Source organism: Colobus angolensis, unplaced genomic scaffold (genome assembly GCF_000951035.1).
Source record: "Colobus angolensis palliatus isolate OR3802 unplaced genomic scaffold, Cang.pa_1.0 Scaffold302, whole genome shotgun sequence".
Taxonomy (NCBI): Eukaryota; Metazoa; Chordata; class Mammalia; order Primates; family Cercopithecidae; genus Colobus; species Colobus angolensis.
In genome coordinates, this window is record NW_012116289.1 from 2,245,931 (window position 1) to 2,270,024 (window position 24,094).

General features: G+C 42.1%; 1 protein-coding gene across 4 annotated transcripts in view; it reads left to right on the forward strand.

Moving 5' to 3' along the window:
* The window catches only part of ELMO1 (engulfment and cell motility 1), a 586,055-nt gene that overhangs the window by 99,881 nt on the left and 462,080 nt on the right, over positions 1–24,094 (forward strand). For all 4 annotated transcript variants that reach the window (XM_011950145.1, XM_011950144.1, XM_011950143.1 and 1 more), the window contains one exon: positions 8,489–8,639. In XM_011950145.1, the coding sequence (XP_011805535.1) occupies positions 8,562–8,639 (78 nt within the window). In that variant the 5' untranslated portion in view covers positions 8,489–8,561. The remainder of the gene's footprint in view (positions 1–8,488; positions 8,640–24,094) is intronic.

Sequence of the window (24,094 nt, forward strand, 5' to 3'; positions counted from 1 at the left end):
AGTGTTAGGAAACTCGACAGAAACTGAACATAGCTAGGCATCCTGTCCTTGTTCCCTTTTGAATGTTTTCCTCTTGACTTGTCTTAGCTTCTCCTTGCCTCATTCTTTCGTGTTGCAGATGACTTTCCCCATGGAACATGGCTGCAACTTCGGCTTCATCCCCAGCAGAGCAAGAACTCCTGGCCTCGAGTGATCTCCCCGCCTCGTCCCCACAAAGTGCTAGGGTTACAGGCGCGAGCGACTGTGCCCAGCTAACAAATAAATTTATGAGATCCTTATTAAGGGTATTTATACTAGGTTGGATCACGTTTATTGCAAATTTTTTTTTCAGATTGTTATTCGTCTTTAAATTTTCAAAATAAATACTTTAATATGTAAAAATTACACAGGGGTCACACTAATCCTCTCTGTTGTTCCAGTTTTAGTATATATGCTGCTGAAGCGAGCACTGTCTCAATTTTTATGAAGGTTTTTGGAATTCAGAAGTTTTTAAGCTTCTTCGTATCAAATCATCAGGCTCTTCTTTGATGCATTCTGTCTTTGGTGGTTTATTAGATTGCTAGGGCTGCCATTAAAAAGTATCACAGTCGGGGGGGCTTAACTAACAGAAAAGAGTTTTCTCACTGTTCTGGAAGCTGGAAGTCAGAGATTAAGGTGTTATCCGTGTTGGTTCCTTCTGAGGGCTTTCTCCTTGGCTGACAGATGGCTGTCTTCTCCCTGTGTCCTCAGATGGTCTTCCCTCTGTACCTTCTGCGTTCAAATTTATTCCTCTTATAAGGATAACAGACAAACACACGGTGTTAGGGCCCGGCCTGAAGACCTCATTTTACCTTACTACTTTCAGGGTCCTGTCTCCAAATACAGCCACATTCTGAGGTACTGGGGGTTAGGATTGGAACATACAAATTTTTGAGGGGGAACACAATTCACCTTTAACAGTTCTCATGCTGAAGAGGCGTCTATCGCCCTGAGAGGGTTTAAGGATTTGAAGGAAGTCATTTAAACTAGCTAATATTTAGTATCTTCATTAATTTACTGCAAATAACACCTGTCAGTCAGGGCAGTGAAGAAGAGTGAGTAAAGTGTGTGTCTACGGTGCCCAGCCGCATGCCTGCTCTGGGCTCCTGCCCGCCACTCCTTCTGGCAGCTGTCCCCTAGCCTTCATGATGTCAATGCCAGACACTGGGAAAGCAAAGATTTTTCTCTGCAAGTTTCCATTATGTTGCAAGCCAACCGTAGCTAATAGCACATTTCCCCACCTGTCAAATGAATGGGCTGAATTGTTGCTAAGATTAGCATACATGGCTTTTGTCAACAGCATATACAGAAAATGAAATATTGAGCCTCACACGTGATTCCATTCTCTGTTTAATTCTCTTTCTGCTGAGTGCTTGTATGTTCTGTTCTGAACACACCGTGTTCCCTCATTTCTGAAGCTGCAAACTTCCTCTTTGTCCCGGGCTGTTTTCAGAATGGCCATCAGGTCCCTGATACAGGAACCTGAAATGACACCTGCACCATGTACCCATCCATCCAGACCCTCCAGTGTAGGGCAGGTTGGGGGACACGTGCCCACCACTGCTGCTCCCATGGGAAACAAAGACTGGCTTCAGCAAACCTGGACGCTCGTAACATCCTGAATGTCAACTGACAGCACCATTGGCTTCATGTATTCTTTGACCTAAACACCAAAGGTATTGAGAATTTCAGTCTGTTTGGCATAAGAAGGATGGTATCACAAAGAAGAGAAGAGCAAAACTTTTACCCAAAGCCTCTTTCAGTGGCCCCTGCTGAGGTTCAGTGTACCATGCAGGGCAGTGTTGTCAAAAGTGAAGACTAGGCTGGGTGCGGTGGCTCATGCCTGTGATCCCAGTACTTTGGAAGGCCGAGGCAGGTGGATCACCTGAGGTCAGGAGTTCGAGACCAGCTTAGCCAGCATGGTGAAACCCCGTCTCTACTAAAAATACAAAAATTAGCTGGGCAGGGTGGTGCCTGCTTGTAATCTCAACTACTCGGGAGGCTGAGGCAGGAGAATTGCTTGAACCCGGGGAGCGGAGGTTGCAGTGAGCTGAGATTGCGCCACTGCACTCCAGCCTGGGCGATAGAGTGAGACTTTGTCTCAAAAAAAAAAAAAAAGTGAAGACTAGAGGGCTCTAGGAAGACAGCAGGACCAAGAGGGAAGGCTGCTTTCAGTGGATGCGCCTCCTGAAGCCCTTTCCCTTTTTGCCTAACCTAATGCAAGGGGAAAATGTGGTTTATGTCTTTTTCTATCAGAGACAACTCAACATTAAAAATGTGAGATGAACAGCTCCCTTCCCACTATCCCCATCATCATTATAAACCCATTATCCATCATCAGTGGATAATGACTGTTAGCGAGGCAGAGGACAGCTTTCCTGGGGAAGAAGGAAGGGGCTGAGGAGTGGAAGCAGATCATTTCTCCAGCTGTTTGGTGTTTATCACCCATTGATCTGCCCTGGCCTCCACTGGCCCATCTGTTGGGCTTGTGAGTGCAGTGGGGGAGGGGACAGACGGTTCACCAGGGCAAGTGTGTTCGTTTCCCCAACACACAGCTTCTGCAGGAATGGCCTTACAGGCTTAATTTTTTTTCTCAGTAGGGTTCACTGTACAACAGAAAGACTAGAAAGAGCATTAAAGGGTTCAGAGCCATTGCAGGCACCCAAAACTAAAACCAAATGGGAAATTCAGAAAAAACAAAAATGATCAGATATTTGGGAGCTTTGTGGAACCCAAAGAATTAATTATGCTGTATGGAAAAACCTGTAGACATGTAACATCTTTAAGAGACTACAGCAAGAGGTGTGTTGAACTTTGGGCATAGAACAATGTGTAGAGAGATGAGTTTCTAGGTGGGAGTCAAAGCGATTTCTCTCCGTTGTCTTCAAAATGCCACCCAAAGTTAGGGAGACATTTAGTAGAAGAGTGGGCTTGTTCATGGGTGATAGAGTCAGATGTTAACTGCTATGCAGACTTCAGTACCTAACTTTAGAAGAAGTGATTCCTCTTTCCCATTTAATTCACTCAACTATAAACATGCCATTTAACATGCATATCGAGGTGATAGAATCTTAGTATTAAACGCGGAACAATTCTCATATTTTTGGAATGGAATAAAGTCAAGCCAGCAGGCAAGCAGGAACAGTATAGCATTCTCCGCCCATTCTTTACCCACCTCCTGGGATTTGATAGTGACTTTGGAAGGCATAATGATTAGAATGTCTAGCCACCTGCCTAGACTTCCCTTTTGTTTCTCCCTTTAATGGTTCTTAAATTTTAGTTTGTATAAGCATTGTTATACCCGGCTGTCTACACAAGTTCTTGTAACTTGTATTTTACTGGGCAATTTAAGTAATACTAGGTTATCTACTTTGGTAATTTTGACAACACTAGGCCCAGTTGTACTGCTGGTAGCTCTAATGAGATGTTCATTGAGGAGGGGATGCATTCATACAACACCCATGTATTAAAATGCCTGCCTACTGTGGCCCTGAATCTATAACTGAATGTGATGTGGACTTTGCCCTTGGACTACTCCAGATGTAGTGGGGAGAAGTTGACAGAGGGAGTCTGATAACCCCAGAGTTGTGCTGGGGGAACCATAGGACACCAGGACGCCCACTTTGTTGGCTGAAGATTTTAGAATGTATTTCCTTCTCAGTTATGTCTCACGAAGAGTTGAGCTTGTGCATTGATCTTTCCTGGAAAGCCCGATGAGACCGTGTGCCTTGTGTCCAGTTCAAGGATGGGATGGGTTGCCCTGATCGTCGGTAATCCGCCTAGAGGATTTGCTAGCTTGCCACCTGTATTAGTCCGTTTGCATGCTGCTAATAAAGACATACCAGAGACTGGGTAATTTATAAAGAAAGGGGTTTAATGGACTCACATTTTCATGTGGATGAAGGGGCGTCACAATCATGGCAGAAGGCTCTTACATGGCAGCAGACGAGAGAATGAGAACCAAGCGAGAAGGTGTTCGCCTTGTAAAACCATTAGATCTTGTGAGACTTATTTACTACCATAAGAACAGTATGGGGGAAACTTCCCCTGTAATTTAGTTACCTCCCACCGGGTCCCTTCTACAACATGTGAACATTTGTCGAGACTGAGGGGAAGGGCCTGCTGACCTCTAGAGGGCAGAGGCCAGGGATGCTGCCAGCCATCTTGCAATGCTCAGGGCAGCTCCTACAGCAAGGAAGTATGGCCCCAGCTGCTAATTGGGCCAGGAATGAGAAAGCCCAGGCTAGAACCTTTCTTCCCTAAATTTCATCAGAAGTAACACTGATTACATATAGAAGCCTTAGGTGCTGTTTCCTAGTGAAGATATAAATTTAAGAGGATAAGGTGTGCACTTCTGATGATAAAATGTGAACTAGATCATCCATTTTGCAATTGTGCACCTGGCTGTACCCGCAGATTAGCCTTGCTGTGTCCTCCTCCCTTTCCCTTGTGGTTTGTTAATGTTGGGGAAAACTGGTGAGGTCTAATTGAGCTTGGTTAAGTGAATTCCCAAGGGGAAGCCTCCTTGCTCCTTTGCTTTCTCAATGGCTGCTTTGTGTACAGCTCCTCTCTGACTCTCCACTGGAGCCAAGGTTATTGTGTTCTCACCTGTTCAACAGGTTTTTCCTGAACGGCCTTTGAGAAATAAATACCAGTTAAAAGGGTAGAAAAACAAGCGTGGCCTTTGATTACTAAAAGGTTAGATGTGACCTCTTTTGCTTTAATTCTAGATGATTTTATGAACAGGTGGGGGCAAGGTGCTTAAAATGCATTCTTATTTTTATTATTTACTGTCTTAACCCCCAAGATGGTGTATGCTTTCTTTTGAATAGTGTTACCTAAAATTCACACAGAGTCTCTTTGCACATTAGAACCTGCTTTCTTAATTCTTATTCTAGGGTATGTAATTGAACTTGGATCTTGAATTGAAGTAATGTAGCACAGATATAATGCATTGTTCTTAGAGCTCTCAAGTATTCAAAGAGCATACAGACTATGGAGAGGAAGTTGGGAGTACAGATTGTTTGCTTGCATTTGCACATAGCAGACACTATAATTACTTAACAAGTCCCCATTGTCAAATATTCAATTGTTTTCAAGTTTCGAGAATTATAAACAAAGCAGAAATTGGCACTGCTGTGGTTAATAATTATTTCTTGAGGATAACATTCTAGGAAATTGAAATTACTCAGAGAGGATGCAAAATTTTAAGGCTTTTCGTATAGTTTGCCAAAGGCCCTCTAGAAAGCTGTGCTGATTTACACTCTGAATAGGTGTGCAGGGACACACAGCTTCCTTCTTTAGAAGTCACAAACCAAGAAGTGTGGTGGAAGTTGTCCAGGAGGTCAGGAGTATGGTAAACTGAACCTACCAAGGATAACCCCACCATTCTCTGAACACATTCTCTTCCTATTCTTGCCCTTCACTTCAGCAAGTACCCTGTTTCAGGAACATAACAGGGCATGCTCCTCCCTTGGGGCCTTTGCTCTTGCCGTTGTTTTGGCCTAGAACCTGATTTCTCCAGATGTCCACAGGTGTCCCATCCTCACCTCTCAGATGTCCTTTTTTTTTTTTTTTTTTTTTTTGAGACAGAGTCTCGGTCTGTTGCCCAAGCTCGTGTGCAGTGGTGTGATCTTGCCCCCTTGCAACCTCTGCCTTCCGGGTTCAAACGATTCTCTTGCCACAGTGTCCCGAGTAGCTGGGATTATAAGCACCACCACGCTTGGCTAATTTTTGTATTTTCTAGTAGAGATGAGGTTTCACCATGTTGGCCAGGCTGGTCTTGAACTCCTGACCACAAGTGATCCACCCGCCTCAGTCTCTAGATTACAGGCGTGAATCACCATATCTGGCCTCAGATGTCTTTACTGCCTTCTCGGTGAAACTTTCCCTGATTTTCCTGTTTAAAATTGTATTCCTGCCCCTCCCACACTGGTAGAGGCACAGGCTTCAGTTTCCTTCCCTGCTTGATTTTTCTTCATATCCTTTGTTGCTAACTCCCAGATTTGCTGCTCTATATCCCCAGCACAGGGAATAGACCTGGCACTGAGCAGAGGCTCAATAATTATTTGTTGAATGAGTGACTAAACCAGTGCTTTGTAGATTTGCTCTTGCTGGTTACCACTGATTAGCTTCTCAGCAGGCTTCCCTAATCGTCTTTGGTCAAAGGAGTAGTGGTTTTGTTTTGGTTCATTTCCTTTACTTGTCAGCTGCACTGAAGTTAGTTATTTATATAACTGCTGGTGGTGGTGAGGATTCTATTAACTCTGCTATCTCTGTTGTCTCAGTAATGTCCAGCTACTGCTGAGATCTGGGATAGTAACTGACAAGGCTTACTCTGGTCTGATAAAGCACCAAATGCACATGTTTAAGATCTTCATTATAGATACCAATTTCTCAGAAAAGACAAGAGAACCCAATAGAAAAGGGGCAAAGGTTTGGACTGTTCACAAAGAGGGAGCATGTGTCTTTTACTCTTTATGTTCAACCTCACAAAAAGAGAAATAGAATTTAAAAATACATTAAGATTTTATTTTTCAACCTGTCAGGTTTGCAAAAATTCATTCTGTTGGTGAGGCTGGGTATAAATAGGCAACATCATACAAGTCCAATGGAGAGAAATTTGGAAATGGCTATCAATATTAACTGTATCTGTGCTTTGACCCAGCAGTTTTACTTGTGTGAATCTATTGTAAGGATGTACCTGCATATGTGCAAAATTAGTTAGACATACGTTTATGGATCATAGTTTGGTTTATGATAAGTAAACTTGAGAAATCACCCAATGGTCCACAGCAGGGGACTGGTTCATCAACTAGGACACATCCACACAATGAACTACTGTGTAACTGTAAAAAGAATCAGGATGCTCTCTTTGTACTAACATAGAAGGATTTAGAAAATATACTCAAAGAAACAAAAAGAATGCTCCCTTTTGGCCAGGCACGATGGCTCACGCCTGCAATCCCAGCACTTTGGAAGGCTGAGGAGGGCGGATCACCTGAGGTCAGTAGTTTGAGATCAGCCTGGCCAACATGGTGAAATGCTGTCTCTACTAAAAATACAAAAATCAGCCATGTGTGGTGGTGTGCGCCTGTAATCCCAGCTACTTGGGAGACTGAGATGGGAGAATCGCTTGAATTTGGGAAGTGGAGGTTGTCTTGAGTCAAGATCATGCCCCTGTACTCCAGCCTGGGCAATAGAGGGAGACTGTCTCAAAAAAAAAAAAAAAAAATTGCCTTTTATATAAAGAAATGCAATAATGTATTTTTGTATTTGCCTTCTATACTGGAAGAAATTCTGGAGGGATACCTAATGACTTTGGATAACTGGAAGGATAAGGAGTGAAAGCAGATATTGGGTCAGCGGGTGACATTGGGAGAAGAGACTCTACACTGTACATCTTTGTACACACAAACACACAAGTTTGTATCACATGATTGTTAACAAAAAAACTAATTTTAAAAAGAAATGGGGCGAGGCCAGGTGGCTCACACCTGTAATCCCAGCATTTTGGGAGGCCGAGGTGGGCAGATCACCCAGAGTTCAAGACTCTGGCCAACATGGCGAAACCCTGTCTCTACTAAACATACAAAAATTAGCCAGGCATGGTGGTGGGCCCCTGTTACCCTAGCTACTCAAGAGGCAGAGGCAGGAGAATTGCTTGAATTTTGCAGTGGGCCAAAATTGTGCCACTGGGCAACAGAACCAGACTGTGTCTCAAAAAAAAAACAACAACAAAAAAGAACAAAAAATGGGCTAGCCTGGGAAGAGGCCGCAGAGGATAATGGTTGCCTCCTTTGTGTAAGAAGCATGATTCATTTAAGTGAGAAATCAGAGTCTGTTCTGAATGCCGTCCAATCCACGTTTGTACATTTTCTGCCCCGTCCCCCTCCCCCCCCACCAAAGGTGCATTGTGGGAACTGACCTTGGGGAAGGAGTATGAGTGTGCATGTGTGAGCTCTCAGGGTGTTTCTCCTTCATGATATCCTGGTTGCTATAGTGCGGAGATCTATTTGTGACACGCAGAAAACACTTTAAAGAAACACTGCTTCCTGACCATGACTTCCTGGGCAATCTGTCCTTCCGGAGACTGTTGAGCGCCAGACGTTTACATGCATGTCTGGACAGAGAGTGAGCCTGGCTCATTCAGACCCTGGGCACCATTCAGAGCAGAACTCAGTGGTAAGGAACAGCTTTCTTTCCACTGAAGATTCGCGCAAGCCGTGCCCCACAGGGCAGCGTCTCCTGGTGGCTTTGACTCAAGGGCGTTGGCACGGGCACCCCCATCTTTCTTCTTTCCTCAGGAGCCCGTCGTACCATTGGCTGTGCCCCTCACCTCCAGCACCCAGGCACAAAGGGGAGCCGTTTTTCGTACCAAACCACCATGAAAACAGGAAGTGATGAAGCAGAATTCACCCTGCATCTGCACTGAGTGACTTCTCTTTCTTTTTCTGTCATTCCTCATTAGGTGTAGACACGTGTGGCCGTTTACACTGTAGGATCCCCAGTCCCACTGGCTTTGAACATTTTGGAGGCTTACAATGCCGCCACCCGCGGACATCGTCAAGGTGGCCATAGAATGGCCGGGCGCCTACCCCAAACTCATGGAAATTGATCAGGTTAGTAACGTGACAGCCTTGGGTGTTTATTTTCAGTTTTCCTTTCTATATGGGAATTTTCATAGACCTTGGATAGTTCGCTCTTCTCCCTTTCTTCTTCTAGCTGTGTTGAAAAATCTGTGCAGTAATAGTTGCAATGTAGCTTGATCTCTGTAGCACATATAATAGTGATGGATGGGGTTTTTATACTCTTCCAGCATCCACTTGGATTGTGTCAATGCAGGATTTGTGTCTGAAGCTGGGAAGGAGGTGGGAGGGACAAGTGGATCGGGCCCTGGGCAGTTGACACAGTGGAGGCTGTCTCATCCCTGCCTTGCCATGACACATGAATATGTGCAGATTGTTGAAACACAGGCAAGACAAAACTTAATTTTTAAAATCACTTTTTTCTTCATTTTTTGCAGAAGCAGCGAAATGCACTGATACTTTGTTACATTAATAGTTTTATAATGAAATTAGTATAGAGGGGTTCAGTCTTGGATTTCAGCCAATTGTAATTTTTATTTTTAGTGTAAAATTCACTATGTGTCTAGCATATTGCCTGCCATGAAGTAAATACTCAACAAAAGTTTATTGAATTAAAAAATATCAAGAAGACTTATAAAAGTGGTTTGACCCATAAAGGCATCCTTTAACTTGAGTCTTGAGAATTGTATGGTGTGATTCTCATGCACTATTTGATTATAGGCTATCTCATAATGGTTCATTTTGTCCTCACTTTACTGTAGTCATTCAAGAGCAAATGATTTAAGAAATACAAAGTTGCGACCTAATATATACTTACAGGTTTTATAATGTATATAATATAGGGTTCTAGATGGCCTTCTGCATTTTCAAAATTATAATACCACGGCAACTCCAATCTTTATGTTCTCTATGCTATTTTACGATTATGATTTACAATTTTTTTCCTGTTCAGATTTTATTATCTGGTGGCAGATCAATGCAAGAGTTATATGGAATTGTGTGAATCCAAAGGAATCATTAAAATGAATTATATGGGTCAGATCAGAATTAATTGAACTTAAACTAAAATGTAAGAAAGGGTAAATTTTTGGGATTTTTGTCAAAAAAGCTGTCATCAGACCACACATCATTGTCATTTTAACTGCTCTCTGAGGTAGTTTTCTAGTGACTCAAGAAGCAACCTATACAAATAGAGAAGAGTAGAGATGCCTAATAGTTTCGGATACTTTTGAGTCAGGCAACAGATGCTTATCTGCTTTCATGTGTGGTTTGAGATGCTAGTTAAAATTTACCTTTAGAAAATGTTTGGAGATACTTGGTGCAGACTAAATGTAGTTTGGATTAGGTTTGGCCACAGCCTAAGAGATCAATGGCTTCAATGAGATAGAAGTTGGTCTCACACAGGTGTAGAGGTCCTGAATGCCCTGCAGTGGCATGCACTCGGCCCCTCTGTCTTGTTGCATTGCCCTTCTCAGTCTGTGGGGCTTTGGATCACATGCTTGGGCATCACCTGAAAGCACATTAGAAATGCAGAATCTCTGGTCTTATTCCAGACCTCCTGACCCAAGTCTGCATTTTAACAAGATCCCCAGGGTATCCCTGTGCGTAGTTCAATCTGAGACGTGCTGAGCTGGATACCTGGTGCCCAAGCCCGGGTACTTATCAGAACTACCCAGGCATTTACTCGAAATAACTGTTTTCAGTGGTCCCATCCCAAGAGACTCTAATTTAGTGGTTCTGGTAAACTATTTAATTTTGATTCTGCCATGATCAGTGCAGTTTGGGAACCTCTGCATTAAGACAGCAGCTCTTAATAGACAGTCCTCCTTACCTGTGAGGTTAGTGTAGTGTTCTCTGCCTTTGGAGGTGACCTTTGCTATGTGTGTGTTTTAATATATATATTTTAAATTATCTGTTTATTTTGGAATAATTTTAGATTGACAGAAAGCTACAAATATTGTTTATGCTTACATTTTATACCCTTTTTCCAGTTTCCCCTCATGTTAATATGTTAATCTTGTTACATTAGTCAAAACTAAGAAATTGACATTGGTACATTACATTAACATAACTACCAACTTTATTTGGATTTCACCAGATTTTCCACTAATGTCCTTATTCTGTTCAAGGATCCAATCCAGGGATACCAATTGTCATGTTTCCTCAGTCTCCTTCCATTTTGGACAATTTCTCAGTCTTTCCTTGTTTTTCATGGCCTGATAGCTTTGACAAGTACTTTTATGTTGATACAATTTTAAACACACAAAAATTGCAAGGATAGTACAAAGAACTCTGTACCTACTTTTCCGGAACCATTTGATGGAGCCTTGGAAGCGCCATCCACCTTCACCCCTGAACACTCAGTGTGTATGTCCTAATATTGTAAGCATTCTCTTACATAATAATCACAGTACATTTCTAAAACCAGAAATAAATTGAATAGTGTTATAATGCTATCATCAAATTCACAGTTCGTAATCCATATTCAAATTCCATCAGTTGTCCCAATAAGGTCCTCTATGGGGCCTTATTTTCTCTATGGTGTAATATCCTGTCCAGGATCATGTAGTGTGTTTATTGTCAGGTCTCTCTGATCTCTAGAAATTTCTCAGTCTTTATCTTTTGTGACCTTGACATTTTTGTAGAGTACAGGACAGCTGTTTTAGAAAAAGTCTTCAGTTTGGGGTTCTCTTACATATCCTACTGATCAGATTCGAGTTTTGTATTTTTGGCAGAAATGTAGAGAAACGATGTGTCTTTTTTGGCTCATCATATCAAGAGGTATGTGATGTTGCATTGTCTGATTCTTGGTGATTATTCTGATTTTACAGATGACAAGTGTAAACAATTGCTTAAATTGTAGGCCTATTAATCACATATGGAAACCTAGACGGACAGTTAGGAACCCACACTCTTGCCCTGCAGTTGCTGGAATTACAATGAGACTTATGAAAGTGTTGCTGTTAGATGTTGTTTCTTGATTGAGTCAGAAGTTGGCATGAGAATTAGAAGTATGTTTTCACATGCAATGAAGAGTAGAAGAAATGACCATTACTTGGGTTTTCTCTTTACCTTCTACCTTGTTCAGTAAAGATCACATAACCTACCTCTCTCTCTCTCATAGCATGTTAGCTTCATTCAGAAAGCTCTTTGCTTCTTTTTAGCCTGGATAGCTGCTATTTCACTAAAAGCCGTTTCCAAAAGTTGGGTTAAGCACTGCTGCTCTATTGTCTCCCAAAAGTTTGGGTGCCCCTCCACTTACCACATTGTGTTGTGCTTGTCTATCAACTGAACCCAGTGGTCCTCAACCTTGAGTGTGTACAAGAAGCATCCAGTGAACTTATACAATATGCATATACCACCTTATGCAAAATGCAGCCCCAGCTGCAGAGATCGTGATTCTGTTGGCCAGGGGCAGGGCCTTTCTTCTGCATCTGTGATAAGCACCAGATGAATCTAATCCAAGGGCTTCCACAGTTTGAGAAGCAGTCATTAGACTGGGAACTGCCTGTCTTTGAGTGTGGTTTCTCCTTGCCTGGTGAACAGTCCTTAAAATGAAAAGATACTTCATGAATGAATCACTGGGAGGAGGCGCTTCCTGAGTAGTGATTATCTTATCAGGTACTCAGTTCTGCTCAGCCACCCTCCATCAGTGCCTGGAGTTTTCAGAGGGACGTCTGCCCATGATGAACTTGTTTCTCTTCTTTCTAAATATTTAGGAGAAAATTCTGTGTTTCCACTCAGCAGGAAAAACCCCCAGGAGCTTCTTACACATGGACTTTGCTGTATCACGGGAAGGTCTCAAAAGAATTACCAGCTCACTGGTTCCTGACTCCTGCTCTTGCCTTCACAATGTATTGTTGAATTTCAAGCTCGGCGGGCCGCTTGAGGCTGAGGATGCTTGTTTGGATACATCAAGGCTCCTGCATCCACTGTTCTTGTTAACTTATTATGTCCTGTATAATGTATTTGTTTCTCAGTCAAGAGTCTGGAATCCCAAGCACTCCGATCAGCAGCATCTAGTAAGAGGCAGTGTGGCAAAAGGGGAAAATATAGGCTCCAAGGACATTTAAACCTGGATGTGAGCACTTGTTTTAGTTCCTTCAGCTGTTTTAACAAAGTACCTTAAACTGGGCAATTTACCAACAACAGAAATTTATTGCTCACAGTTCTGGAGGCTGGGAAGTCAAGATCAAGGCACAGTGGATGTGTGTATGATGAGGGCTTGTTCCTCATAGATGGTGCCTTGTATGTTTCCCCATAGGCAGAAGGGGCAAACAGGCTCTGTCAAGCATGTTTTTATACCACTACCATAGGGGCCAGGTTTCAAACAGGTGATTTTTGGGGAGACACAAACATTCAGACCATAGCAGTCCTGGAGCCCTGCTTTCTGTGAAAGTCTCAGTTAGCCTTGTTGAGCCTTAGTCTTTTTGGGATATTAATTTGCTGCTTTGATGGTCCTTGTGAAGATTAAAGAAAACATGTGAAAAGAATGTAGCATGTTGCATAGTTTAGAGTGATTCCTTAATAAAGGCAGCCATTATTGCTGTTAGTTTAAGCAAATTCTCATTGGATTAGAAAATTAGGTACTCTGGTTTTCCTTTTCACCTGCAGTTCCATGTGAACAGTTGCCCTCTGTTCTCATTCTTTCTCTGACTAACTTTTTACATGTTTAGGAAGGAGACAAAGTTAAAAGATAAGTGGGAGGCATCCTCTGGTAATAAAGTGGTGTCCTGACTGGACACATAGCCAGTTTGTGCTGTGGAATATTCACTGGCTCCCTAGTACTCTGTGATTTTTTTTCCATCTTGGCTACTCACCATTTCTAAGCAGCAGCTTTTCTGTTCCCTGCATAAAGTCTTCAAGCCTCCAGTATTTCCTGTCCCTGCCTTGCCCCCTCAGGCCTTGCTTTTCAAGGAAAACACAGACCAGAAAGCTACCACTTCTGTCTTTGCCTTAGAACTTCTCTGCCTGCATATTTGCATGGCACCAGACTACCTGATGCCTTTGTCTCATGCCTTCCTGTTTTGTTTTGCTTCTTCTACTGCCAGCAGAGGAGGGAAGAGGTGGTCCCAATTTGTTTCCAGTGCTTTCAGCTTTTCTCAATCCCCAATGCTCCACATAGGTTTTAGCCCATCCTTTCCACCTTACCTGGAGCTTTGTCCCATCCATGTTTCTCTTCTCTTGTTCTTTTCTTCTTCTCTGCCTTCAACAGTGAACTCTTCTGTTCTTACCTTGGAAAATCCTCCCCTTGACCTAGTAACTCTCTTTTGGTAGTATTTTATTCTATGTTTTTCCATTCCAGGCTTATTTAAATGTTTCCAGTATGCCATCGATGTTGTTCCATGCTTATTTTAATCTTTGCATGAACAACAGTTTACCTCTTTACAGGGCTCCCCTTTTTGGTGGCACCTCTGCCTTGGTTGTCCTCATCCTCTCGGTTATACTCGGCAAAGCTGCTCATTCTCATCTTCTTGAAACTCTCCCTCCCATCCTCTAGCTTCAGTGCCTGAGATTCTTCCTCCTTGTTTGATTCATCTGGGATTGTTTCCTTCCTGGTTTCTCTTCTTTCTAGATCAGTTCCAGTCTCAGTGCTAAGCCCTCTGGTCTGTGTGTTCACTGTCGACAGTTTTTGTCTTAGAGTCCATGTTCACTCATGATGTTAAAGTTTCACCTCTGCCTACATACATAGCAACAGTTCCCATCACCAGCGTGGCCTGCCAGCTAACCACCAGTTTCATTTTTTTGTTGGGTGGATATATGATTCCCCTCTCTAACTTCAGTTGTCTACAGAAGAGACAAATGGTTAGTGAAACTGCCCATATGTTAACCTGAAGAAAGGGGTCTCACAGGTATTACCAACTTTTGGAGGTTATATCATGTAGAGGAGGGACCGTTAGATATGTTCTTTTTTTTTTTTTTTTTCCTTGATGCAGGGTCTCACTGTGTCACCCAGGCTGGAGTACAATGGTTCAATCAGAGCTCACTGCAACCTCTAATTCTAGGCTCAAGAGACCCTCCTGTCTCAGCCTCTTGAGTAGCTGGGATTACAGGTGTGCACCACCATGACTGGCTAATCTTTGTATTTTTAGTAGTGATGGGGTTTTGCCATGTTGCCCAGGCTGGTCTCAAACTCCTGGACTTAAACGATTCACCTCAGCCTCCCAAAGTGCTGGGATTATAGTCCATTAGCCACCACACCCTGCCTAGATGTGTTCTTCATGGCCCAAGTGTAGGAACTCCATCCTGTTTGTACTAGGAGAGAGATTCCACTTTTGTTCAAGAAAAGCCAGCACGGACCATCTCAGCAGGTGAGGGGATCCATCATCTCTATTAAGTGTGCATCAGAAAAATGCTTGGAGAAGAGGTTGTGAGCATATTCAGGCCCACCCAAAAAGGGCGATGGGAAGAGATACATAGTTTTCAACCTTAGTTCTGCTTCTCAAATGGCTTGGGGAAGATGGGTGGCTGCCGAGGGCTTCTGGGCACTCCTCAGTCACTCCTGCTGCAGTACCTTTGTATTGTCCCATTTTCATTTGTGGATGATTTGGGGAAAGATTTTGTTTGAAAAAAGTTTATCAGTTTTAAAAACTAGACATGGATGATTCTTGAGCTTTCTGGTGTTCTGAGACTTTAGTCAGATTCTTTAGGGTGACTTTGTATCCTTCCATATATTTCATAAGCGTTACCCCTGGGCCAAGGTAGGGTCTGCAGGCACTGTATGTGATTCCCAGGTACTCTTCCATTTTGTAGAAGCTGCTCCTTTAGACGCTTGTTCCTGCACATCCACGGTCTTTTTTCATTTCTTGCCGTTTCCTTCTAAAAGTATGCCACCTTTAATGCCCCCTGCCTTCTCCCAGCTGTCCACTGCTTTAAATCCTGGCTTTGCTAAGCACTGCAGAGAGCCTCCTTTGTACTCAAACCTTTTCTGATCACATTATAATGCAGTCTTTTCTCCAGCTTTCTAATTTCTTATACCATTTTCTTTGCCTGTAGCTTTTATTTGCAGTTAATACATTTCACACATAACGTAATTCACATTTTTCTTTTTTTATGCTCACTTCTCTTGAAATAGATTATAAGCTCTTGGAGGTCATCCTGTGGCTTACATACATTTGTATCCTTTGGTTCATCACATTGATCTCCATTACTGTGTGTCTACAATAGGTTTTAATTCTGAACAGTGAAGATAAGAATAAAACACTGGTCCTCATTCTCCAAACAGAAAAATTGTAACATCTCCCCTACCCCAGTATATTGGGAGAGGGTTAGTTCCCTAAAAGAAACACAGACGCATGTGTTTTAGGTAAGTGCGATTGCCTGCAGTTTTTCAACTACCATATTTCTATTGCATATTTAAGATATAATTCCATATGCATAAATTTGATTTACATGGGACTTTGAAAAGCTCATTGAGTAAAACTCATTTGAGTTTTTGTATTTACGTGGAGTTTTGCTCATTAGTAATAGTAACAATAACAGTACCACACACTATGTGGCAGGCAGCAGAAGGCCTTGCACGTGGTATTTCATCACCTTACTACAGCCTTCAAGATCGACTTAGGCTCCCTACTTCATAATTATTCAAAGGTTCATTAACTTGCCCAAGATTACTCAGTTAGGAAGGTACTGATTTGAATCTAGCACTGTATGACACTAAAACCCAGGGAGTTTTTTGGTTTTATTCTTGTTGTTGAGGCGGAGTTTTGCTCTTATTGCCCTGGCTGGAGTTCTATGGTGCAATTCTGGCTCACTGCAACCTCCGTCTCCTGGGTTCAAGCAGTTCTCCTGCCTCAGCCTCCTAAGTAGCTGGGATTACAGGTGCCCACCACCATGCCTGGCTAATTTTTGTGTTTTTAGTAGAGTCACGGTTTCATCATGTTGGCCAGGCTTAGACATTGCCAAATGTCTCTTGGGCGGTGGACAGAGTCTCCTCCTGTTGAGAATGGACTAGGTCAGGGCTTCCTGAGCTTGCTTCTGTATCAGAATCACTTATGAAACATGTTGAAAATACACAGAGGATCATTGTGTAGTGATCCAAGGTTCAGGGATCCTTGTTTTTGTGAAGCTCCCCTGGTGATGCTCATGCTGTTGGAACTACATTTGAAAACATTGCTGTGAAGGCCTTGAAATGTCTCACTCTCCCTGCAGGAGCTACCTTTGGCTCCTGCAGTAACTTTTAGTGAGTCATTTAAAGGTAGTGCCTCAATTTCTCCATGAGGGAAATGGTCCTAAAAATTTTTAGTCTCTCCTTACTTTACAGAGAGTACAAATATAGCTTTAAGAGCTCATTTTGCTCCAGTTAAGAAAGATGTAAGAAAGACTGTGTGGTACTGTACCACTGCTTTCATACTGTCATAATAGGTGAAAAGATATTGGTAGAGGAATAGTCATCCTTCATCTGATTTTTGCAACTTTTGGATTTGGTAATGTAACAGTTATTTCTTAAACTTCCTTTAAAATAAAGTGACTGGGGTATTTCCTTTTCTGGTTTTAGTGAGAGAGTCTATATAATAACCTCATAAAATCTTAAAAATTTGCCGTGTTTTTGAAGAAAACCACAGCAAACACACCTCTCCCTTTAACTGAGCTGAGTTTAATTGAGCAAGAATGAACTCTTCCTTTCTCCTTTTCCTTCTGCAGATGAAATGCAGATTTTTAGTTTGCTCTGTAGGTGGTTGCTGGTGGGGTTCTCTTCTGTCTTACTTCCTTCCACAACACTGTCACTCTGAGAAGTTTGGGCAACTCAGAACACACCTATTAACTATGTTTTCTTAAGACTTCGTGACTAAGACTACTGACATTTCTAGAACCTTTTGTGAATGTTACACTTTGTGCTGATTTTCCTGTTAGGTCAGCAGGTTAATTGTGGCAGGGTATCTAAGTATGTGAATTTCAATGTTGAGAAGGAACTCTGGGTACCCAGGAACACAACAGCTTGTACTTTAGGAGTACATAGACCAATGTGCAGTGTGTGCAGAACTGCAAGGAAATGAGAGCAGCCTCCAGCAAATAAAATATGTGCTTTTTTAGTTTCTTGTTCCTAGCTTTCTATCAAATGCATTCAGAGGTCACTGGCATCACCATCATGCTTGACTCCCACCCCCACATTCTCCACAGCCCCTCAAATAGCAAGTCCTGTAGAATCAGCCTTCTAAGTGGGCTTGAGTTCATCCATCCTTTTTCCGTCCTAGCTGCCACTGCTCTAGCTTATTTCCCCTAGGTGGCTTCAGTAGCATCACAGCTGGCTGCCAGGCCACGCTTCTTCCTTCCCCTCCAATCCGTTCCCCTAGGCCTAACATTCTGTACTGGCTTCCATTGCACCTACAATGGAATCCAGACGTCCTTGCTGTGGTTGGCAGGGCCCCGGGCTGCCCCCAACTCTTACCAGTGCACTGCCTTTCTTAGTGCCACTGTGGAGTTCCCCACCACCACCATCTGAGTTCTCATCATATACAAACATTTTCTCCTTTCACAAACACAAATTTATTACCACTTCCAAGTCTTTAAAAATGTGATTTTCTCTTAACTAGAAATTACCCTCCTCGGTTCCCTGCATGCCTAACACCTGTTTATTCTTCCATCCCAGATGAAGTGTAAGTTCCTTAGACCTTTCTTTAAGGCCTTTTCTGACTATTCAGACTGGATGAGGGCGCTTGCTGTGTAGAACTTGCAACATCCCACAGGGCTCCACTTGTCAGCATTGTAATCACTGTGTGATGCTCTGCATGAGCCAAGTGTGTCCCTGGTGCCAACAGAGGGGCCTGCACGTGATAAACTCATAAAGGAGTGTTTGTTGAGTAAGGGAAATAAGTGATATTTATACTTTTTCTGTCTATTGATACAGACAATAATACGTGAACAGGAATGGCTGTGATGAAGACATTCCTTGCCTCGTTTGCACCACGTATTCTAAATACATTATTACATTTTATAAATTGACTTTAGGAAAATCTTTGTGTGTCTTTCCATCAAAGCCATCTGTAATTAAAAGACAATCAGTGACTTTGAGAAAAACCATCTCAAAATGATGATGGATGAATCCTTACTCTGGGACAAGTTGGTGGTGATCTGTTTGGATTGATCAGCCTCACCATCATGAGATGCTCATAATTTCCGGCTGTCATTTCTTCCTTGACCACCCTGACCTATATAAACAACCATCCATCTGCCTGTCTGCCTTGCTTATCTGCATGGCTCTTGTACCTCAAACTCAGCATATTCAAAACAGTCCTTGTTCCTCCCACCTTAAACCCATACAGTTTTGCTTTTCTTCATGTTTTCCTTTTCTTGGTGACAGATGTGAACTACACTCAGTTTGCTCAAGCTGGCACCATGTGTCTTTTGGACTCTTTTTTTCTCCCTCATCTTTGTTATCCAATCAGTCATCACAGAAAACTTGTCTGCATTTTCTGGTTTTGGTCACATCTGCTGCTGCCACCCTCTCTGGACCTCTTCCTTCTGGTCAGTGTGGAGGAGTACAGAGAGCAGGAGAGAGCTTAACATCAGTGTGTGTTGAGTATCCTCAAAGACGTCTCTTCAAAAGAGAGAGCATAATATCTACACAAACAGGAGATTATGAGGACAAAGCAAATGGGTATAAATTGTGAACAGGTGTACATGAGAAAGAGCCAACTAGACACCTTATAAGTGAAAAATGCAGTTGTTGCTGGTAGCACGGTGGCTCATGCCTATAATCCCAGCACTTTGGGAGACTGAGGCGGGCAGATCACAAACAAGGTCAGGAGATCGAGACCATCCTAGCTAACACGGTGAAACCAATCTCTACTAAAAATACAAAAAAAAAAAAAAAAAAAAAAAGCCGGGCATGGTGGCAGGTGCCTGTAGTCCCAGCTACTGGGGAAGCTGAGGCAGGAGAATCGCTTGAACGTGGGAGGCGGAGCTTGCAGTGAGCCGAAATCATGCCCCTGTACTCCAGCCTGGGCAACAGAGCAAGACTCTGTCTCAAAAAAAAAGAAAAGACCAGAAAAATGCAGTAGTCTTTCCCTTATCTGTGGGTTTGCTTTCCCCAACCAACTACCGTCTGAAATGTTAAATGGAAAATTCCAGAAGTAAACAACTCATAAGTTTTAAATTGTGCACTGTTCAGAGTAATGTGATAAAATTTTGCACAGTCCCTCCAGGACTTGCAGCACCCCTTTTTCCAGCGTATGCATGCTGTAGACACTTCCCATTTGTTAGTCACTTAGTAGCCATTTCAGTTATCAGATCAACTGTCACGGTATGGCTAGCACTTGTGTCCAGGTGGCCCTTATTTTACTTAATAATGGCTTCAAAATGTGAGACTAGTGATGCCGGCATTTCAGATATACCCAAGAGAAGCTTCCTTTAAGTGAAAAGGTGAAAGGTCTAGATTTACTAGAGAAAGGAAGAAAAAAATCAGTTGCTAAGACATATGGTAAGAATGAATCTTCTATCTGTGAAATTGTGAGGAAGAAAAATAATTCCTGCTAGTTTTGCTCTCAAACCTCAAACTGCAAAAGTTATGGCCACAGTGTATGATAAATGCTTAGTTAAGATCAAGAGGCATAAAATTTGGGGGTGGAAGGTATGAAGAGAAACATGTTCTGATTGATGGCAGTCGGGTTCAGTACTATCTGAGGTTTCAGGCATACACTGGAAGTCTTGGAACATATGCCCCTCAAATAAAAGAGGGACTACTGTATATGTTAATAAAATGTAAAAAGAAAAAAAAAAAACCAACAGCAGAAAGATAAAACAATAAAACACAGAGTAACTCTAGAGTGGATTCGGCTAAAGAGAGAATTGGTAAATTGAAGGTTGAAAATGAGGAATTCATTCAGAACATGGCTCGAAAGAGAAAGGAATGAAAAATATTAATACGAATGCTAAGCTGTATTGAAAAGGATAAATTAAGAAGCTATAATCTATGTCTAATTGGCAGTTCCACTAGTAAGGAAATGTATCTTGGAGACAAAATATTTACAGAGCTTCTGGCTAATATCATGCTTCTCTGGAATTAAAGGGAAATCTGACAGTGAGAAAGAACAGGGGCTCTGGATTTGGCCACTTGGGTCTGTGAGACTCTCCCATCAGAAGCCATGTGGACTTAATACCCTGTCCAAGGGAGTAGAAAATGGAAGTTGTATAAGCAGGGGAGTGACATAGTTAGTTGTACTTTTAGAAGGTGTTTTTGGGGGCAAAATGGAAAATGAGAGGCTAGTTAGATTGCTCTTGCAGTAGCCCAATCAAGAAACAACTATGCCATGAACTGGGACAGAGATAGGGAGGTAGAAAGAAGTTAGGTATGTGTCCCGTTGTGACATATGGAAAGACTACTTTGACAGAAAATTGATGATTGATTATGGGTGTGGGGTAAGGCAAAGTAAAGTGCTAAGGGCAGTTCTGAGATTTCTGGTATTAACAATTGGAAGGATCTTGGTGACATCTGCCAAGATAGAAAACATCTGTAAAGGACTGTTTAGGTGGATTAACGTTCCTCATGGACAACTTACAAAGGGGTAAAGGAAATTGTTTAGGTGTCAGCATATCTCCTTTCATATTTCCTTTGGGTTTTGATACACCAGCCAGTTTTCCCGTTTTAACTTCTCTCAACCCCAGTGCAGTCCCTTAGCATTTGAGAATGCACACCTGATTATGCTACTTTCCTGTCTAAAACCCACATGAGTCCAAACCTTTAAGAGTTGTCATATTTCAGAATCACTAAAAGAATTGTAAATATTCTCACCACAAAGAAATGATAAATATTTGAGATGATGGGTGTGCTAATTACTCTGATTTGATCATTCCACAAGGTACACATGTATCACAATATCACTTTATACCCCATAAATATGCAGTTATTATTTGTCAATTATAACTAAAAACTAAAAGAGTTGTCTATGGGAATTAGGCATTTTTTTCCTCTATCTTGCCTTTTGAGCCACTGTCTCATCTTTCATTTGTGCGACATTGTCAGCTCCTCCGTATGTGAAGAGGTCATCCATTTTGCTCTGCTTTTGCATTTCCCAAATGCAAATTGAACCCAAAATGCCTTAGGCAATCCAAATAGCACTGACTTGTATTTGCTTGCCTGTACCCACAGGCAGAATAAAGAGGACAGCTTTGAGAGTCACCCGGGATTGCATTGGCAGGACAGAAAACAAACAACAATATGAAGGAGAGAGGGAAGATGTAGTGTTGATTCCAAGTTTATATTCTGACAAACGAGAAGAAGATGAATAAAAGTTGAAAACTGGGAAAGACAGTTTTGGGGTAAGATTTGAGTTTGAGGTTATGAAAGGATGTACGTTCAAGTTGAAATGGTCTGAGACAGAAAGGACTACAAAGAATTGGGGGTTGGAGATGGTGATTTGGGCATCCAGAGTGAGCTTGAGCAGAGAGACTCTTCTGGTTGGTATCGAATGTTCCAGTGGTAATTCAGGATTTTATAATTTATGCGTGAGGAAGGATCATTTACTATTCATATATATGGTGATGCTAAAACATTGCACTTCAAATAACATTTGTCCTGAACTTCCTATGTGCCAGGAACCAAGGCACCCAGCTCCAGCACCCACTCCACAGGTGTTAGCTCTGAGCACTTGGGCTTGTTGTTCATGGTTTTGAGGACTTGGTAGATTTGGGATGGAGTTAAAAGGGTAAGGATTCTGGAATTGTACAGGTCTGGGTTCAAATTCTGAGTCTGTCCCTTGTGTTATGAGGCTTTCAGCAAGTTACATAGCGTCTTTTTTTTTTTTTTTTTTTTTTTTTTTTTGAGGCAGAGCCTTCTTCTGTTGCCCAGAGCTGGAGTGCAGTGGTATAATCCTGGCTTACTGCAGCCTTGACCTTCTGGGTTCAAATGATCCTCCCACTTCAGCCTGCCAAGTAGCTGGGACTGTGGGCATGCACCACTATGCTTGGCTAATTTTTGTACTTTTTGTAGAGATGGGGTTTCGCCATGTGGCCCAGGCTGGTCTCGAACTCTTGAGCTCAAGTGATCTGTGCACCTAGGCCTCCCGAAGTGTTGGGATTACAGACATGAACCACTGTGCCTGGCCAAATTACTTAACATTTTAAGATCCCTCATATGGTCTGCTCATTAGTGAAATACACTTAGTAATGTTATCTGGTAGGGAGTGTATGGTAGTCACTCAAAAAACAGTAGCTGTTGCTATACCGTATCATAATTAGAAGGGCTGGCCAAGTGATCATAGTAAAAGAAGATAGTAAAGTCTGGGTTGATGCTATATCGAAGGTAGGGGTGGGGAAAGAGTGTGAAATTGTCATAATTGTTTGCATAGTTTAGACCCTTCCTGAAAAGCCTGTGTTACTATTCTTCAACGCTGTAGGTTCTGCCTCAGATTGCCACCATTAACTTAATGGAACATTTTTTGAGACTCAGAAGCCACATCCCTCCACTACCTGCTGGCGGATGTCTCATGTCCATTGCCACTCAAGAAAGGAGGATGAATTGCCATTGGTGCATCCACTCGCAAACACACAGACCAACTAGTAGCATATAGAGACAAAAAATACAAGAAAAAAAAAAAAACTAAATGAGAAACATGAACTCATTTCATACGTTTTTGGTCATTTGTTCCTTTCAGTATTCTTTTGACTGCTGTCTTACTTTCAATCTCAGGTTCTTTGCCATTGATAAACCTTCATCATCCTGTGTGGAGATTGAGCCTGAACCCTACTTTGCCTTCAGGGCTTATTGGCTTTCTCATATCTACTCTCCTAGCCTGATAACATCCTATCCATTAGCGCTGACAGTCATTTCTGTTTATCCTACAGAATCTCTCTGAATTTTTATTTTTAAGCTATGCACATAAATACAGTTAACTTTCCAAAGGTGAACTTGACACACATAAATAAATTATTTCACATGGGTGAAGGTAAGCAGACCATAAGGCCTGAATTGATTCTCCGTGTGAATCATTCATTTCCACATGAAAGGGAACACTTGATTGCAAAGGCATGGTGGAGTGCAGTGGCCATCTGTGGGTCTAGAGTCATCTGGAAGTACTTGGAAAAGACCGATATTAAGGACATTTGAAGACAATATAGGAATTAGGACAGTGGTTGTTGTTGCTGTCAGAGATAAGGAAATTTGGGAAAAACATTGTTCTTGATATCTATAGCAACTTTGATATGTAACAATATTCACTAAAATAATCAGGAACTAGGAGGAGAATCACAAAAGATGATGATTGATCTAAGTAGTCCTTTATGTTTGCATTGTTCATCTCTATAGTTCTGTCATTTTCTAAAGTTGCAATTTCCCTTCTAATTGAAGGGAAATACAGTGTCTGCTGAGCAGAAGCATGTTAGGATATCTAAAGGAGAATGTAGGTCTGCTTGTCTTTAACCCATTAATACATTCAACATAATTATTTCTGTCTTTGTTTATCTTCATAGTTTAGTGATTTTTTTTTTTTTTTTTTGGAGACGGAGTGTAGCTCTGTCGCCCAGGCTGGAGTGCAGTGGCGCGATCTCGGCTC